General features: G+C 48.6%; 1 protein-coding gene across 1 annotated transcript in view; it reads left to right on the top strand.

Annotated features, from left to right (window-relative positions):
- The window catches only part of LOC140430335 (cocaine esterase-like), an 89,542-nt gene that overhangs the window by 18,116 nt on the left and 54,986 nt on the right, over positions 1–16,440 (top strand). Inside the window, exons 5-7 of the mRNA XM_072517790.1 lie at positions 6,637–6,790; positions 10,354–10,458; positions 15,495–15,599. Coding sequence (XP_072373891.1) covers positions 6,637–6,790; positions 10,354–10,458; positions 15,495–15,599 — 364 coding nt within the window. The remainder of the gene's footprint in view (positions 1–6,636; positions 6,791–10,353; positions 10,459–15,494; positions 15,600–16,440) is intronic.

The following is a 16,440-nucleotide window of genomic DNA, read 5'->3' as shown; positions in this document are numbered from 1 at the left end:
AACAGATCCTTGTGGTACTCCACTTGTGACTGTACTCCATTCTGAACATTTCCCATCAACCACCACCCTCTGTCTTCTTTCAGCTAGCCAATTTCTGATCCACATCTCTAAATCACCCTCAATCCCCAGCCTCCGTATTTTTTGCAATAGCCTACCGTGGGGAACCTTATCAAACGCTTTGCTGAAATCCATATACACCACATCAACTGCTCTACCCTCGTCTACCTGTTCAGTCACCTTCTCAAAGAACTCAATAAGGTTTGTGAGGCATGACCTACCCTTCACAAAGCCATGCTGACTATCCCTGATCATATTATTCCTATCTAGATGATTATAAATCTTGTCTCTTATAATCCCCTCCAAGACTTTACCCACTACAGACGTGAGGCTCACCGGCCTATAGTTGCCGGGGTTGTCTCTGCTCCCCTTTTTGAACAAAGGGACCACATTTGCTGTCCTCCAGTCCTCTGGCACTATTCCTGTAGCCAATGATGACATAAAAATCAAAGCCAAAGGTCCAGCAATCTCTTCCCTGGCCTCCCATAGAATCCTAGGATAAATCCCATCAGGTCCCGGGGACTTATCTATTTTCAGCCTGTCCAGAATTGCCAACACCTCTTCCCTACGTACCTCAATGCCATCTATTCTATTAGCCTGGGGCTCAGCATTCTCATCCACAACATTATCTTTTTCCTGAGTGAATACTGACGAAAAATATTCATTTAGTATCTCGCCTATCCCTTCAGACTCCACACACAATTTCCCATCCCTGTCCTTGACTGGTCCTACTCTTTCCCTAGTCATTCGCTTATTCCTGACATACCTATAGAAAGCTTTTGGGTTTTCCTTGATCCTTCCTGCCAAATACTTCTCATGTCCCCTCCTTGCTCGTCTTAGCTCTCTCTTTAGATCCTTCCTCGCTACCTTGTAACTATCCATCGCCCCAACCGAAACTTCACACTTCATCTTCACATAGGCCTCCTTCTTCCTCTTAACAAGAGATTCCACTTCCTTGGTAAACCACGGTTCCCTCGCTCGACGCCTTCCTCCCTGTCTGACCGGTACATACTTATCAAGAACACGCAGTAGCTGATCCTTGAACAAGCCCCACTTATCCAGTGTACCCAACACTTGCAGCCTACTTCTCCACCTTATCCCCCCCAAGTCACGTCTAATGGCATCATAATTGCCCTTCCCCCAGCTATAACTCTTGCCCTGCGGTGTATACTTATCCCTTTCCATCATTAACGTAAACGTCACCGAATTGTGGTCACTGTCCCCAAAGTGCTCTCCTACGTCCAAATCCAACACCTGGCCTGGTTCATTACCCAAAACCAAATCCAACGTGGCCTCGCCTCTTGTTGGCCTGTCAACATATTGTTTCAGGAAACCCTCCTGCACACACTGTACAAAAAACGACCCATCTATTGTACTCGAACTATATCTTTTCCAATCAATATTTGGAAAGTTAAAGTCTCCCATAATAACTACCCTGTTACTTTCGCTCATATCCAGAATCATCTTCGCCATCCTTTCCTCTACATCCCTAGAACTATTAGGAGGCCTATAAAAAACTCCCAACAGGGTGACCTCTCCTTTCCTGTTTCTAACTTCAGCCCATACTACCTCGGAAGAAGAGTCCCCATCTAGCATCCTCTCCGCCACCGTAATACTGCTCTTGACTAGCAGCGCCACACCTCCCCCTCTTTTGCCTCCTTCTCTGAGCTTACTAAAACACCTAAACCCCGGAACCTGCAACATCCATTCCTGTCCCTGCTCTATCCATGTCTCCGAAATGGCCACAACATCGAAGTCCCAGGTACCAACCCACGCTGCCAGTTCCCCTACCTTGTTTCGTATACTCCTGGCATTGAAGTAGACACACTTCAAACCACCTACCTGAACACTGGCCCCCTCCTGCGATGTCAAATCTGTGCTCCTGACCTCTATACTCTCATTCTCCCTTTCCCTAAAACTACAATCCAGGTTCCCATGCCCCTGCTGCATTAGTTTAAACCCCCCCAAAGAGCACTAACAAATCTCCCCCCCAGGATATTTGTGCCCCTCAGGTTCAGATGTAGACCATCCTGTCTGTAGAGGTCCCACCTTCCCCAGAAAGAGCCCCAGTTATCCAAAAATCTGAATCCCTCCCGCCTGCACCATCCCTGTAGCCACGTGTTTAAATGCTCTCTCTCCTTATTCCTCATCTCACTGTCACGTGGCACGGGCAACAACCCAGAGATAACAACTCTGTTTGTTCTAGTTCTGAGCTTCCATCCTAGCTCCCTGAAAGCCTGCCTGACATCCTTGTCCCCTTTCCTACCTATGTCGTTGGTGCCAATGTGGACCACGACTTGGGGCTGCTCCCCCTCCCCCCTAAGGACCCGGAAAACACGATCCGAGACATCACGTACCCTTGCACCTGGGAGGCAACATACCAAACGTGAGTCTCTCACGCTCCCACAAAATCTCCTGTCTGTGCCCCTGACTATAGAGTCCCCAATTACTAATGCTCTGCTCCTCTTCCCCCCTTCCCTTCTGAGCAACAGGGACAGACTCCGTGCCAGAGGCCCGTACCCCATGGCTTACCCCTGGTAAGTCCCCCCCCCCCACAAGTATCCAAAGCGGTATACTTGTTTCTCAGGGGAACGACCGCAGGGGATCCCTGCACTGACTGCTTTTTCCCAGTCCCTCTTACAGTTACCCACCTATCTCCAATCTTTGGTGTAACTAATTCCCTGAAGCTGCTATCTATGACCCCTTCTGCCTCCCGAATGATCCGAAGTTCTTCCAACTCCAGCTCCAGTTCCCTAACTCGGTCTTGGAGGAGCTGGAGATGGCAGCACTTCCTGCAGGTAAAATCAGCAGGGACACTAACTGCATCCCTCACCTCAAACATCCTGCAGGAGGAACATTGCACTCCCTTCCCTGCCATTCCTCTAACTTTCTACCAAGATCTGGTAGAAAGTTTTGCTCACTCTGATCCAATCTGTCGAAACCTTACCCTGATACATTCCTGATATTGCTACTGCATTTACTTTAATTACTTTATTTTGATTACGGCCGGATTTTTATGAAGGTAAGTTCCAAACATGGCATTTTAACTTCATCATCTGTCCAATCAATGTTGCTAACGGGTTTTAATTCACTGTCTTCCCACCAATTGGGTCATGTGTTTTAATTGTGATATAATTTCTTTTGCTCCAGACACCATGCTTCTCTAAGTGAACTGTATGTTTACCCAGATTCTGAACAATCTTGTCTTCACATTTCACAGCTTCACTGATTATTTTGCCTGTGGTTTCAGTTGGTAGCTTCACCCACACTTCCTCTGTGTTATCAATTGTTTTTAATATCTTAATTTTACCTGCATCTATTTTTATCAAATCTTTTCCTGCCATCAGATTCTCATTTCCTTATACTGCAAGTAATTCTCTTAATCTAACTTTTGATCCAATATCTTTATTCTCTAAAGCTCCTTCTTCAATGTATTTAACATTCTAAACATCATTCTTTTTGCTCGTGAATCTTGTGATCGTCGGGCACTAGGACCCTGCAGTGTCATTTTCAACATCAGTTTCAAAGTGATTTCCTGCAAGCAGCTGACTGCTGCCCAGTACAAACTCTTTATCCGTTTATTCTGAGACCAATTTAGCTCTGAACATACTGATTTGCTACCTCATAATACTGATCACATTTCTACCTGCCATTTATAACTTCCAACTGATGTGAAACTCGGTTTTGCAAAATACAACAATTTTAAAAAATACAAACACCAAAGGAAATTCACAAATCCTTATTAGACATAGACACACTCATTCATCCGCTCAGATCTTGGATCTCTACTTTGTAGGGTTTCACAAATCCTTATTAAACACACACACATTTATCCACTGAGATCTTGGACCTCTATTCAGTATTGTTTTAGTTACTTTTAACAAAAATTGAGACCCCTCCATGCTGATATAAAGTTTCACTTATGCAGAAGTTTTTTGCCTTTGTTAATTTCTTCCACTCTTGTTTCATTGCTTCAACTCTCTTGACCGTGTTTCAGAGCAAGAGGATTATTCTAATTGCCATTTTTCGGAATTCTAAGTTCTGTTCCTGGTTGTCCCTTTCAGTTACGATCTGAAATTAAGGACAAGTACCCTTTCTGGGCCCTATCCAAGGCTGACTAAGGCACTATCTTCCTGTTTTAGTTAAGGGTCGATTGGTTATTGGTCTCTAAAGATTCTAGGCGTCCCCTATTCCTCTAGGCTTTAACCTCACGATCTGCCTCACTCTAAGGATGATTTATTTTTTGTCTCCTTTTACCAGTAATGGATGCAAGATTTTTAGTGCTGTCACTAAGATGTCTCGCAGACTTTTACTCGGGGTCAGTATCTTCTAGTCTACTGATCTCCACACCCAACCTGAGTTTTATGTCCCCTCGATCCACAGAATATCCTTACAAAAGTCAATCACACATGACTTTCCAGACGAAACTCGGCAGGTAAAGTCTGACTCACACATCGACCAGAAACCTCTAATATTCTAGCCTATGTGCCGGTTAGAAAGCTCACTGCTGATTCGCCGGCACCGCGCTCGCCAGCCCCCCACTAACAAGGATGAGCAGCACTTAAACAACACTTGAACAGCCAACCCCAGCCAGCTCACAACAATGGCGCCCAGGAGACCGGCCGCAAGATTCGGGGTTGCAGACTTGGGCAGGCTCCTCTACGCAGTGGAGGCCCCCAAGGTTCCCAGAGTGTGAGCCACGGGCAGGCAGGGCCGTCTGGGACGAGGTTACAGCGGCCATGAGCTCAGGGAGTATTTGAGGGTCACTGAGGGCACCGGGGAAGGGTGTAGAGGGCAGGGGGGGTAGGTAGGGGGTGAGGATTGAGGGGGTGTTGGGGAGAGTGGGGCAGCATCATCGGGAGAGTGGGGCATTGTTGAACATCTGTTACACATTAGAAACCCTTCACCACAACTAGTATGACGACTCTGTCACTTTCTTCCACAATGCGGCCCGACCTCCGAACCCTTGACCCATCGCTCCAGACATCTCCCCTTCCCCATGGCACTCACCCACCCTCCTCCATGGTCATGTCACGGGAGCTGTGTCCCATCCCCTGGGTGTTTGGATGTTGGCTGCTGTGTCTGTGGTGCTGCCTCCCGCAGTGTTCAGGCACAGAGTCCATGCATCAAGGTATGATTGGGATGCTCAGCAATGACTCCCATGTGCTCCGTGGCCCACTTCCCCAGGGAATCCACTTGGGTTGTGTGAAGTGCTCACTTAACCATGATTGCCAATTCCCTATCAGCAATAGCCGCGCGACCGCACGGTCAGAGGCCTCGGCAGTCGGTGGAGGTTATGGGTGGTCGGTGGGGCAGACAGGCAGGGGCTAAGGGGTGTCCCTGGAATAGGTACACATGACCCAGGGGTTGGCATGGTGCCCCACAGCGCCTCCCCCTGCCCCCTTTGCATGGTGGCCCACCCCTGAGGAGGTACCCTCACCCCAGCCGAGGGTCCCCCACCCCCTGCCGAGCACTGGGGGGGGGGGGGGCAAGCTCAGCACCCCTGAGCTCTTTGCTTGTGAGCACAGATGGCTACTCCCTTCCCCGGCTCCCTGTGGAAGCCCATCCGCCAGATTCATGTTTTCCAAAAGGAGTAGTAATCGGGCCCAGTGTGACCACTCGCTGGGGAGGCGGATGAATGACGGGAGGCCGCTGGATGTGGGGTGGCTGCCGTTAATTCTGTGGAAATGGGGCTTAAGTGGTGATAATTGGTTTCTCGCCACGCCACAGCGGGACCCCGATTTTGCCTCTGGGAGAGGGCCAATTGCATCGCAAGCTGTTTGGCACCTGGCGCGGTTCTCGTTTTCGGCCTCTCCCGCTATTTACCGGCCTCGTTTTGCTCGAGCGAGATGCTGCTAACCCTCTTGAAATTCTTTGGAGACTGTGGACCCCCAGTTCTCGATGATATAAACGCAGCCCCACACAGAAACCTGTCCAACCTTTCTGATGGAAGCAGAAAGTCAGAATCCACAGTGCCAGATTCTCGTGCAGGTGAACAAAGAACAATGCGGCGCAGGAACAGGCCCTTCGGCCCTCCTAGCCTGCGCCGACCATCGTACCTTCCGAACTAAAACCAGTTGCACTTACGGAGTCCGTATCCTTCTATTCCTACCCTATTCATATATTTGTCTAGATGCCCCTTAAATGCCGCTATCGTACCTGCTCCCACCCCCTCCCCAGGCAGCGCGTTCCATATATTTACCATCCTCTGTGTAAAACAACTTCCCTCGCACATCTGTTCTAAACTTTTCCCCACGCACTTTAAACCCATGTCCTCTGCTACTTGACTATCCTACCCTAGGAAAAAGCATCTGACTATCCACTCTATCCACGCCACTCAATCTTGTTGCCCCTCAACCTCCGTCGTTCCAGTGAGAACAGACCAAGTTTATCTAACCTCTCCTCATAGCTTATGCCCTCCACACCAGGCAACATCCTGGTAAATCGCTTCTGTACCCTCTCCAAAGCCCCCACATCCTTCTGGTAGTGTGGCGACCAGAATTGTAGTGAACAAGCAAAATCCGGGAGTTAAGGATTAAGCATTTCCTTACATTGTTTTATTTTCTTGTTGTGCCACAGCACGGGGGACAGCGGAGCCCAAGGAAACTTCGGATTCCTGGATCAGTTGGCAGCATTAAAATGGGTGCAGAGGAATATCGCCCAGTTTGGTGGAAACCCAGGAATGGTCACTCTGTTTGGAGAGTCTGTTGGAGGACTCAGCGTCTCACTCCATGTATGGTGGTAACTTACAGAATCATAGAATTTGCAGGGCAGAAGGAGGCCATTCGGCCCATCAAGTCTGCACTGGCCGTGGGAAGGAGCACCCTACTTAAGCCCACACCTCCACCCCATCCCCGTAACCCAGTAAACCCATCTAATCTTTTGGACACGAAGGGGCAATTTAGCGTGGCCAATCCACCTGACCTGCACATCTTTGGACTGTGGGGGGAAACCGGAGCACCCGGAGGAAACCCACGCACACACGGGGAGAACGTGCAGACTCCGCACAGTCACCCGAGGCTGGAATTGAACCCGGGTCCCTGGCGCTGTGAGGCAGCAGTGCTAACCACTGTGCCGCCATTCTCCCTTCTTGTCTCCCTTCTCTTCTCTCTCCAGTTATTTGATGTCCGCAGAAAACCAGTGGAAGTAGAACTTTGTAAGTTGAATCAATTCACTGGAAAACCAGGAGCTGTGAGAGACTCTGATCCAGGTGCTCATTGGGTGGTGGGTACCTGAGCAAATTCAGCTTTGAAAACCCAGGTTTTCCCATGTGATCGCTCCTGTGGTACACCCACACACTCCCTGGCCAGGGGCACTCACCCACACTCCCTGTCTACCCCTCCACGGCCTCAGTTTGTCCTCTCACACTCCCTGCATCAGATTCCCCATCCTATTGGCATCCAACTCACATCCCAAACCAAGGGTGGCACAGTGGTTAGCACTGCTGCCTCATAGCACCGGGGACCTGGGTTTGGTTCCAGCCTCGGGTGACTGTGTGGAGTTTGCACGTTCTCCTCATATCTGTGTGGGTTTCCTCCGAGTGCTCCGGTTTCCTCCCACAGTCCAAAGATGTGCAGGTTAGGTGGGTATCCCCTTAGTGTCCAAAGGTTAGACACGGGTCACGGAGATAAGAACAAAGAACAAACAACAAAGAAAATTACAGCACAGGAACAGGCCCTTCGGCCCTCTCAGCCTGCGCCGATCCAGATCCTTTATCTAAACCTGTCTTCTATTTTCCAAGGATCTACTTCCCTCTGTTCCCCACCCATTCATATATCTGTCTAGATGCATCTTAAATGATGCTATCGTGCCCGCCTCTACCACCTCCGCTGGCAAAGAGTTCCAGGCACCCACCACCCTCTGCGTAAAAAACTTTCCACGCACATCTCCCTTAAACTTTCCCCCTCTCACCTTGAAATCGTGACCCCTTGTAATTGACACCCCCACTCTTGGAAAAAACTTGTTGCTATCCACCCTGTCCATACCTCTCATAATTTTGTAGACCTCAATCAGGTCCCCCTTTAACCCCCGTCTTTCCAACGAAAATTATCCTAATCTACTCAACCTTTCTTCATAGCTAGCTCCCTCCATACCAGGGAACATCCTGGTCAACCTCCTCTGCACCCTCTCTAAAGCATCCACATCCTTCTGGTAATGTGGCGACCAGAACTGCACGCAGTATTCCAAATGTGGCCTAACCAAAGTCCTATACAACTGTAACATGACCTGCCGACTCTTGTACTCAATACCCCGTCCGATGAAGACAAGCACGCTGTATGCCTTCTTGACCACTCTATCGACCTGCATTGCCACCTTCAGGGTACAATGGACCTGAACTCCCAGATCTCTCTGTACATCAATTTTCCCCAGGACTCTTTCATTGACCGTATAGTCCGCTCTTGAATTAGATCTTCCAAAATGCATCACCTCGCATTTGCTTGGATTGAACTCCATCTGCCATTTCTCCACCCACCTCTCCAATCTATTTATATTTTGCTGTATTCTCTGACAGTCCTCCTCGCTATCTGCAACTCCACCAATCTTAGTATCATCTGAATACTTGCTAATCAGACCACCTATTCCTTCGCCCAGATCATTTATGTATATCACAAAGAACAGTGGTCCGAGCACGGATCCCTGTGGAACACCACTAGTCACCTTTCTCCATTTTGAGACACTCCGTTCCACCACTACTCTCTGTCTCCTGTTGCCCAGCCAGCTCTTTATCCATCTAGCTAGTACACCCTGAACCCCATACGACTTCACTTTTTCCATCAACCTGCCATGAGAAACTTTATCAAACACCTTACTGAAGTCCATGTATATGACATCTACAGCCCTTCCCTCACCAATTAACTTTGTCACTTCCTCAAAGAATTCTATTAGGTTTGTAAGACATGACCTTCCCTGCACAAAACCATGCTGCCTATCACTGATAAGTCTATTTTCTTCCAAATGTGAATAGATCCTATCCCTCAGTATCTTCTCCAACAGTTTCCCTACCACTGACGTCAAGCTCACAGGTCTATAATTCCCTGGATTATCCCTGCTACGCTTCTGAAACAAAGGGACGACATTAGCAATTCTCCAGTCCTCTGGGACCTCACCCGTGCTCAAGAATGCTGCAAAGATATCTGTTAAGGCCCCAGCTATTTCATCCCTCGCTTCCCTCAGTAACCTGGGATAGATCCCATCCGGACCTGGGGACTTGTCCACCTTAGTGTCTTTTAGAACACCCAAAACTTCCCCCTTCCTTATGCCGACTTGACCTAGAGTATTTAAACATCCATCCTTAGCCTCAACATCCGTCATGTCCCTCTCCTTGGTGAATACCGATGCAAAGTACTCATTAAGAATCTCATCCATTTCCTCTGACTCCACGCATAAATTCCCTCTTTTGTCTTTGAGTGGGCCAATCCTTTCTCTAGTTACCCTCTTGCTCCTTATATACGAATAAAAGGCTTTGGGATTTTCCTTAACCCTGTTAGCCAAAGATATTTCATGACCCCTTTTAGCCCTCTTTATAAGGTGGGTGCGTGTACCTAGGCAGGGTGCTCTTTCGGAGATTTGCTGCAGACTCGATGGGCCGAATGGGATTCTGTGATTCCTTCATCCTGCCTCTATTGTATTCCTCGGTTTTATTTTCCTCCCACCCAGTGTCCTGCCCCTTTTCCAGGAACTCACCAAGGTGAACCAGCTATTTTAAAAAATTTGTTCTTGCGATGTGGGCCTCGCTGGGCTGGGTGTTGCCCATCCCTAATTACCCTGGAACTGAATGGCTTCCTCGGCCATTGGTGGGTGGGGGGGGGGGGCGTGCGTGCATTTCAAAGTCAATCGCGTCACTGTCTGGGTCTAGAGTCACATATAGGCCAGACAGGGCAAGGACAGCAGATTTCATTTCCTGAAGGACATTAGTCAGCCAGCTAGGTTTTTACAACAATCGGCAATGGTTTCATGGTCAACATCAGAATTAAATTCCAGATATTTATTGGATTCAATTTCCACCACCTGCCAGGCTGGGATTCGAACCCAGGACCCCAGAGCATTACCCTGAGTCTCTGAATTACTAGTCCAGTGACAATACCACTACGTCACCGTCCCCCCCCCCCCCCCCCCCATTCCCATTCCCATTCCCAACGTTCATTCCCATTTCCTGCAGCAACATTCCCAAGGATAATTGGGCACTGCATCAGGTGAGTTAAGAGCAAACTGACCAGTAAACAAACTCTCTCAAGAAACTTAATCTGAGTCTGTCTTCTCATGCTCTAAATCACCTTTTCCACTGTTGTATTCCAGACTTTATCTCCACTGTCCGTTGGTCTATTCCACAAGGCCATTCTGCAAAGTGGGAGTGCCCTGATGCCTGGATTGTTGCCTCCATTGTCAACACAGCTGGCTCACGTGAGTGTGTGCAGACCCAAATGGGAGGGGCGTTTAACGAGGACCTCACCTTGTGGTGGTTCAAGCGTTGCCCTTCCACCTTACAAACCTCAGGTCAAATCCAATTGAACATGCTCAGTGCAGGATCTGTTCAACGTGTTTATTGGGAGTGCTGAGTCCTGTCAGAAATGTTCCGGGGGATTCGCTAATTGATGGGATTCTCCGCTCTCGCAGCCGGCCAATGGGGTTTCCCATTGTGGGCCCCCCCCCCCACCCCCAACGCCGTCGGGAAGCCCGTGGGCATGGGCGCGCTGCCAGTGACGTGGAGGATCCCGCAGAACATTTCTGACAGCGCAGCATTCCCTCAGTACTCATGGAGTGTCAGCCTGGAGGATGTGGAGGCTTTAGAGATGGTGCAGAAGAGATTTACCAGGATGTTGCCTGGTATGGAGGGCATTAGCTATGAGGAGCGGTTGAATAAACTCGGTTTGTTCTCACTGGAATGTCAGAGGTTGAGGGGCAACCTGATAGAGGTCTACAAAATTATGAGGGGCATAGACAGAGTGGATAGTCAGAGGCTTTTCCCCGGGGTAGAGGGGTCAATTACTAGGGGGCATAGGTTTAAGGTGCGAGGGGCAAGATTTAGAGTAGATGTACGAGGCAAGTTTTTTACACAGAGGGTAGTGGGTGCCTGGAACTCGCTGCCGGAGGAGGTAGTGGAAGCAGGGGCGATAGTGACATTTAAGGGGCATCTTGACAAATACATGAATAGGATGGGAATAGAGGGATACGGACCCAGGAAGTGTAGAAGATTTTAGTTTAGACGGGCAGCATGGTCGGCACGGGCTTGGAGGGCTGAAGGGCCTGACCCTGTGCTGTACTTTTCTTTGTTCTTTGTTCTTTCGATCCTCCGGAGTGACTTGGCACTCGAACTTCTAACTCAGAGTCAGAAGGGCTACTAACTGAGCCACAGCTGTCACCTGCCTTGTTACCTGGATCCTAATCCGCCAATGTGGCTAAGTGTTAGCACACTAAGCTCTGATTTCGAAGGTTGTGAGGTCAAGTCCAACTCCAAGAACCAGGGGCGTCATTCTCCGACCCCCCGCCGGGTCGGAGAATGGCCGTTGGCCGCCGCGAATCCCGCCCCCGCCGAAGTCTCCGGTACCGGAGATTGGGCGGGGGCGGGAATCGGGCCGCGCCGGTTGGTGGGACCCCCCGCTCAATTCTCCGGCCCGAATGGGCCGAAGTCCCGCCCAGAAATTGCCTGTCCCACCGGCGTAAATCAAACCTGGTATTTACCGGCGGGACCAGGCGGCGTGGGCGGGCTCCGGGGTCCTGGGGGGGGGGGGGCGGGGCGATCTGACCCCAGGGGGTGCCCCCACGGTGGCCTGGCCCGCGATCGGGGCCCACCGATCCGCGGGCGGGCCTGTGCCGTGGGGGCACTCTTTCCCTTTCGCCTCCGCCACGGCCTCCACCATGGCGGAGGCGGAAGAGACTCTCCCCACTGCGCATGCGCGGGAAACTGTCGGCGGCCGCTGACGCTCCCACGCATGCGCCGCATTTCCGCGCCAGCTGACGGGGCAACAAATGCCATTTCCGCCAGCTGGCGGGGCGGAAATCCCTCCGGCGCCGGCCTCGCCCCTCAATGTTGGGGCTCGGCCCCCAAAGATGCGGAGCATTCCGCACCTTTGGGCCGGCGAGATGCCCGTCTGATTGGCACCGTTTTTGGCGCCAGTCGGCGGACATCATGCCGTTGGGGGAGAATTTCGCCCCTGATAACCTAATCTAGTTTGATATCTGCATTGCAGCACTGAGGGGGTGCTGCACTGTCAAAGGTGCTACCTTTTAGATGAAACATAAAACCAAAGCTCCATTTTCTGGTTCAGGGAGAGGTCAAAGATATGACAAGCAAGGGAGTTCTCCCTACTTTCATGGTTAACATTGTCATGCTATGTAAACATGCAGCTAATGAACACATAGAATAGGACATGACCAATGAGCAGTCAGGACACTGAGGGGTGGTATCTCACTATAAATGGGATGAGGCACTCACACCCTGCCTCTTTCCACAGACCAACATCTACAGAGTGAGACAGGGTGTATCCTCAGCATCACACCCCAGCACGTGGCTTAGAGCAAGGCTGGTTCAGTTAGACTGAGTTAATACATTTAGATTAGCAGAGAGTCGAACTCATTGAGAACTGTGCTGATAGTTCAATAAAACATATTGAACTCACTTCAAAGTCTGGAGCATCTTTTACTCAAAGCTGCATCAAGTGGCAGCTTGTGTTATTCCAAATTACACAACACAACAAACATAACACCACCAAAATGCAGGTGGGAACAAAGGAAGTCCATTTAACCCCTCAAGCGTATTCCACCATATAATGAGGTCATAGGAACATAGTAATTAGGGGCAGAAGTTGGTAATTCAGCCCATCGAACCTGCTCCGCCACTCAATCAGACCCTGGCTGATCTCTTCCTGGTCTCAAATCCACCTCCCACCATGTCCCTTTAACCCATTTTTTAAATCAGAAATATATCTCTCTCCTTCTTAAAACCATTTAATGATTCAGATTCCACCGCACCATGGGGCAGCGAGTTCCACAAATTCACCACCCTCTGCGAGAAGTAGTTCCTCCTCATGGCTCGCCATGACCTGACATTATACATACACCACATCCCGATAACCCTTCATGCCCTTGGCTAATAAAAACCTGTTATTGTAGTCAATGAGGGACCTCGAAAGGGTGAGTCAAAGTAGTTTACTCCCTATTCACAATTAGGAAATACAGCGACTAAGCGTCACGCCAAGTCCCAGACGGGACCATCCGGAGATGGCGGGTCCTTCCTGGGCCAGCTTTTATCTCGAGGAATTATCGAGCCCACGGTTGGGCCTCATGCCTCATCTCCCCTCCTCACCCCCCCCCCCCCCCCCCCCCCCCCCCCAGCAAGGATAACACCTATCACTATCAGATTTAAAATTAATCATTGATTTAACATCAATCGCCATTTACTGGTGGGCCCCAAACCTTTGGCAAAGTCTGCCTCTCATCTTTGGACTATTCCCTCTCGCCCTACATTCCCCAACCAGTGGAAATAGCATCTCTCTATTGACCGATATAATCTTACTCTTTACATTGCTGGGTCTTGAGTGATGTATTTAAATAATGACATTTCTATTTAAATCAGTGCCTGTAGTGTAGGATGGAGCATTGATTCGCTATCTTCCAATAATTTTAATTCACCATGATCCCTCTTTTAATACCCTGCCCAATTCGCTTATCTATTTTATTGCTAACATTATTGTTATACGTTTGCATGTTTATAACCTAACTACTTAGTCTATAAAATTATTTTTTGACATAGGTTACACAACAATTCAACCTTCAAGCTGCGAACATATATATACTAAAAAATCCAATCTGTTCACCTTGAATACTTTGATCAAATAACCTTCTAAATTCCAGGGTATACAATCCCAGTCTGTGTAATCTCTCTCTGGAATGTAACCCTTGGAGTCCAGATCTCATTCTGGTAAATTTCCACTGCACTCCCTCCAAGGCCAACATATCTTTCCAAAGATGCGATGCTCAGAGCTGCACACAGTTGTTGTGTTCTGTGTTAATGATGTACACAGAACATCTAGTTCTTTAACTGGAAAGGCGATTTATTAACAAACACTTGGAAAGATAACTAACAAACTATAATACAGACAACGGCTACTAAATGAATTCAATTAATTCTCCTGGAGCTACTATCTGTGCAACTATCCTCTTGTACGACTTACTACCAACTGGTGGGTGTATCAAGGCACATGGTAGATCTCTATCACCACCTGCTGGTCGGAGGTCATACTGCTAACTATGTGCATTGATAGACAACTATATACATTGATGTGTACATGCATATGACCACAACAGTAACTCCAGGTGTGGTCTAACCAGGACATTGTGTGGTTGAAGCAAGACTTCTACCCACTTGTATTCTAGTCTCGATGTAAAGATCAGCATTCTATTCGCTTTTTGATTATTCTCTGTACCTGCTCAAGGCATTTTAATGATCTGTGCATTGGACCCCCCCAAGTCTCTTTGGCCTCCCCTGTCTCCAGCTTCTCACTATTTTAGAAAGTTCCCCGTTCTTTCATTTTTAGGTCCATTTTCCGACGTTAAAGTCCATTTGCCTTAAGTTTCCTCATTCACTAACCTTGGAGAGAGTGCAGAGGAGATTCACCGGAATCATATCAGAGACAAGGAATTTTGGAGAGGTTGCAGGAGCTGGGATTATTTTCCTTAGTGCAAGAAAGGTTAGGAGGAGATTCAAGAGAGTTAAAGTCATGAGGGTTTGGATAAGTAAATAAGGAGAAATTGTTTGCAGTGGCGAGAAAGTCAGTAACCAGAGGGCCACAGATTGACGAGAATGAAGAAAAGCTGAGGTGACGTGAGGAAAACATTGTTACGCAGTGGGTTGTCACGATCTGGAACACACGGCTTTCCCTCTGGGGAATAGTGAGGAGATGGCAGAAGAATTCCTCACTGATTACCAGGCCATGTCCTGAGTGCTGCTTCCAAGGCCAACAAGCCCCTGCAGAGCTAATGCAGAGCCACTGCAGCACGAGACTTTCTATCCCAGCCGCTGATGGAAGATAATTCAGCAGTAATTTCAGAAAGGGATGCAAAAGGAATATATTTGGAAAGGAAGTTAATTTCTTGGGCTATAGGGTTGGACTAATTAAAAGATCATTAAAAGATCATGCTGGGCCTGGTGGCCTCCCCCAAAGTGTGATGTGACTCTGTCATTTATGTGGTTGCTGTTGCTGGGATCTTGCTGTGTACAAACTGACTGCTGTGATTTCCTGCCAAACGGCATTAACTAAGCTTCAAAAGCATTTAATTGGCTGCAACCACTTTCAGACATTGGGGCACGTTAAAAAGTGGCTATGTCAATGCACCTTGTTCTCGATGGTGAGGCGTGGTGCAGAGATAGGCGAAGCCTGGAGGAAATTGGGAAGAACATGAACATTCTCTCATGTGGCGTCTGCTTTTTCCCATTACAGGAAGTTGCTGAGATAGCGGGATGCAGGAACACGCAATCAGAGCCGCTGCTACACTGCCTGAGGAACAAGACAGAAGAGGAGATGGCCCAAATCACCAATAGTCTGGTGCGTTTCTTAAGATACCTTTTGAGTTTGATCATGTGACCTAGAAGGTACTTGGCCTAAGCTTTTCTCATGTAGGATCCCAGTAAGAGCATGTTTTCATTCCCATTTGTCTCTCACAGGAGATGTTAAGTCAAGGCCCTATCCTAACAGTCTGTTTGAAGATGTTCAAAGACACCATGAATATATTAGAATAACAAGGGAGTTCTCCCCAGTGACCTAGCCAACACTCATCCCTCAACCACCATCACTAAAGGCAGATTCACTGACCATTTATTTTGGTGATGTTTATGGGATCGTACTGTGCATGCAGAGTGGACACTGCACTTGCCAGTATTAGGACAGTGACTGCATAGGAACATAAGACGCCATTCAGCCCATCGAGCCATTCAATTCGATCATAGCTGATCATCTGCTTCAATGCCACTTTCTCCACTATTCCTGATGTTATCGGTATCCAGAAATCTATGAATTTCGGTCTTGAACTTGCTCAATGGCTGAGCTTCCACGGCCTCTGGGATAGAGAATTCCAAAGATTCCTCACCCACTGAGTGAAGAAATTCCTCCTCATCTTGGTCCGAAATGGTCTGCCCCTTATTCTGAGGCTGTGTCCCCTGGTTCTAGATTCACCTGCCATGGGAAACATTAGCCACATCCTCCTTGGCACTCCCTGCAAGAATTTTGTAACTTTCAATGGGATCATCTCTAATTCTTCAAAACTCCAGTGAATACAGCCCCAGTTTCCTTAATCTCCCTTCATAGGACAATCCCGCCATCACCGGGATTCCTCTGATGAATTCTCCATTTCACTCCCTCTGTAGCCAGTAAATCCTTCCTTAGATAA

This window comes from Scyliorhinus torazame, chromosome 10, assembly GCF_047496885.1.
Source record: "Scyliorhinus torazame isolate Kashiwa2021f chromosome 10, sScyTor2.1, whole genome shotgun sequence".
Classification (NCBI taxonomy): domain Eukaryota; kingdom Metazoa; phylum Chordata; class Chondrichthyes; order Carcharhiniformes; family Scyliorhinidae; genus Scyliorhinus; species Scyliorhinus torazame.
Note: the sequence above shows the minus strand (reverse complement) of the source record. Positions and strands in the feature narration are given on the sequence as shown.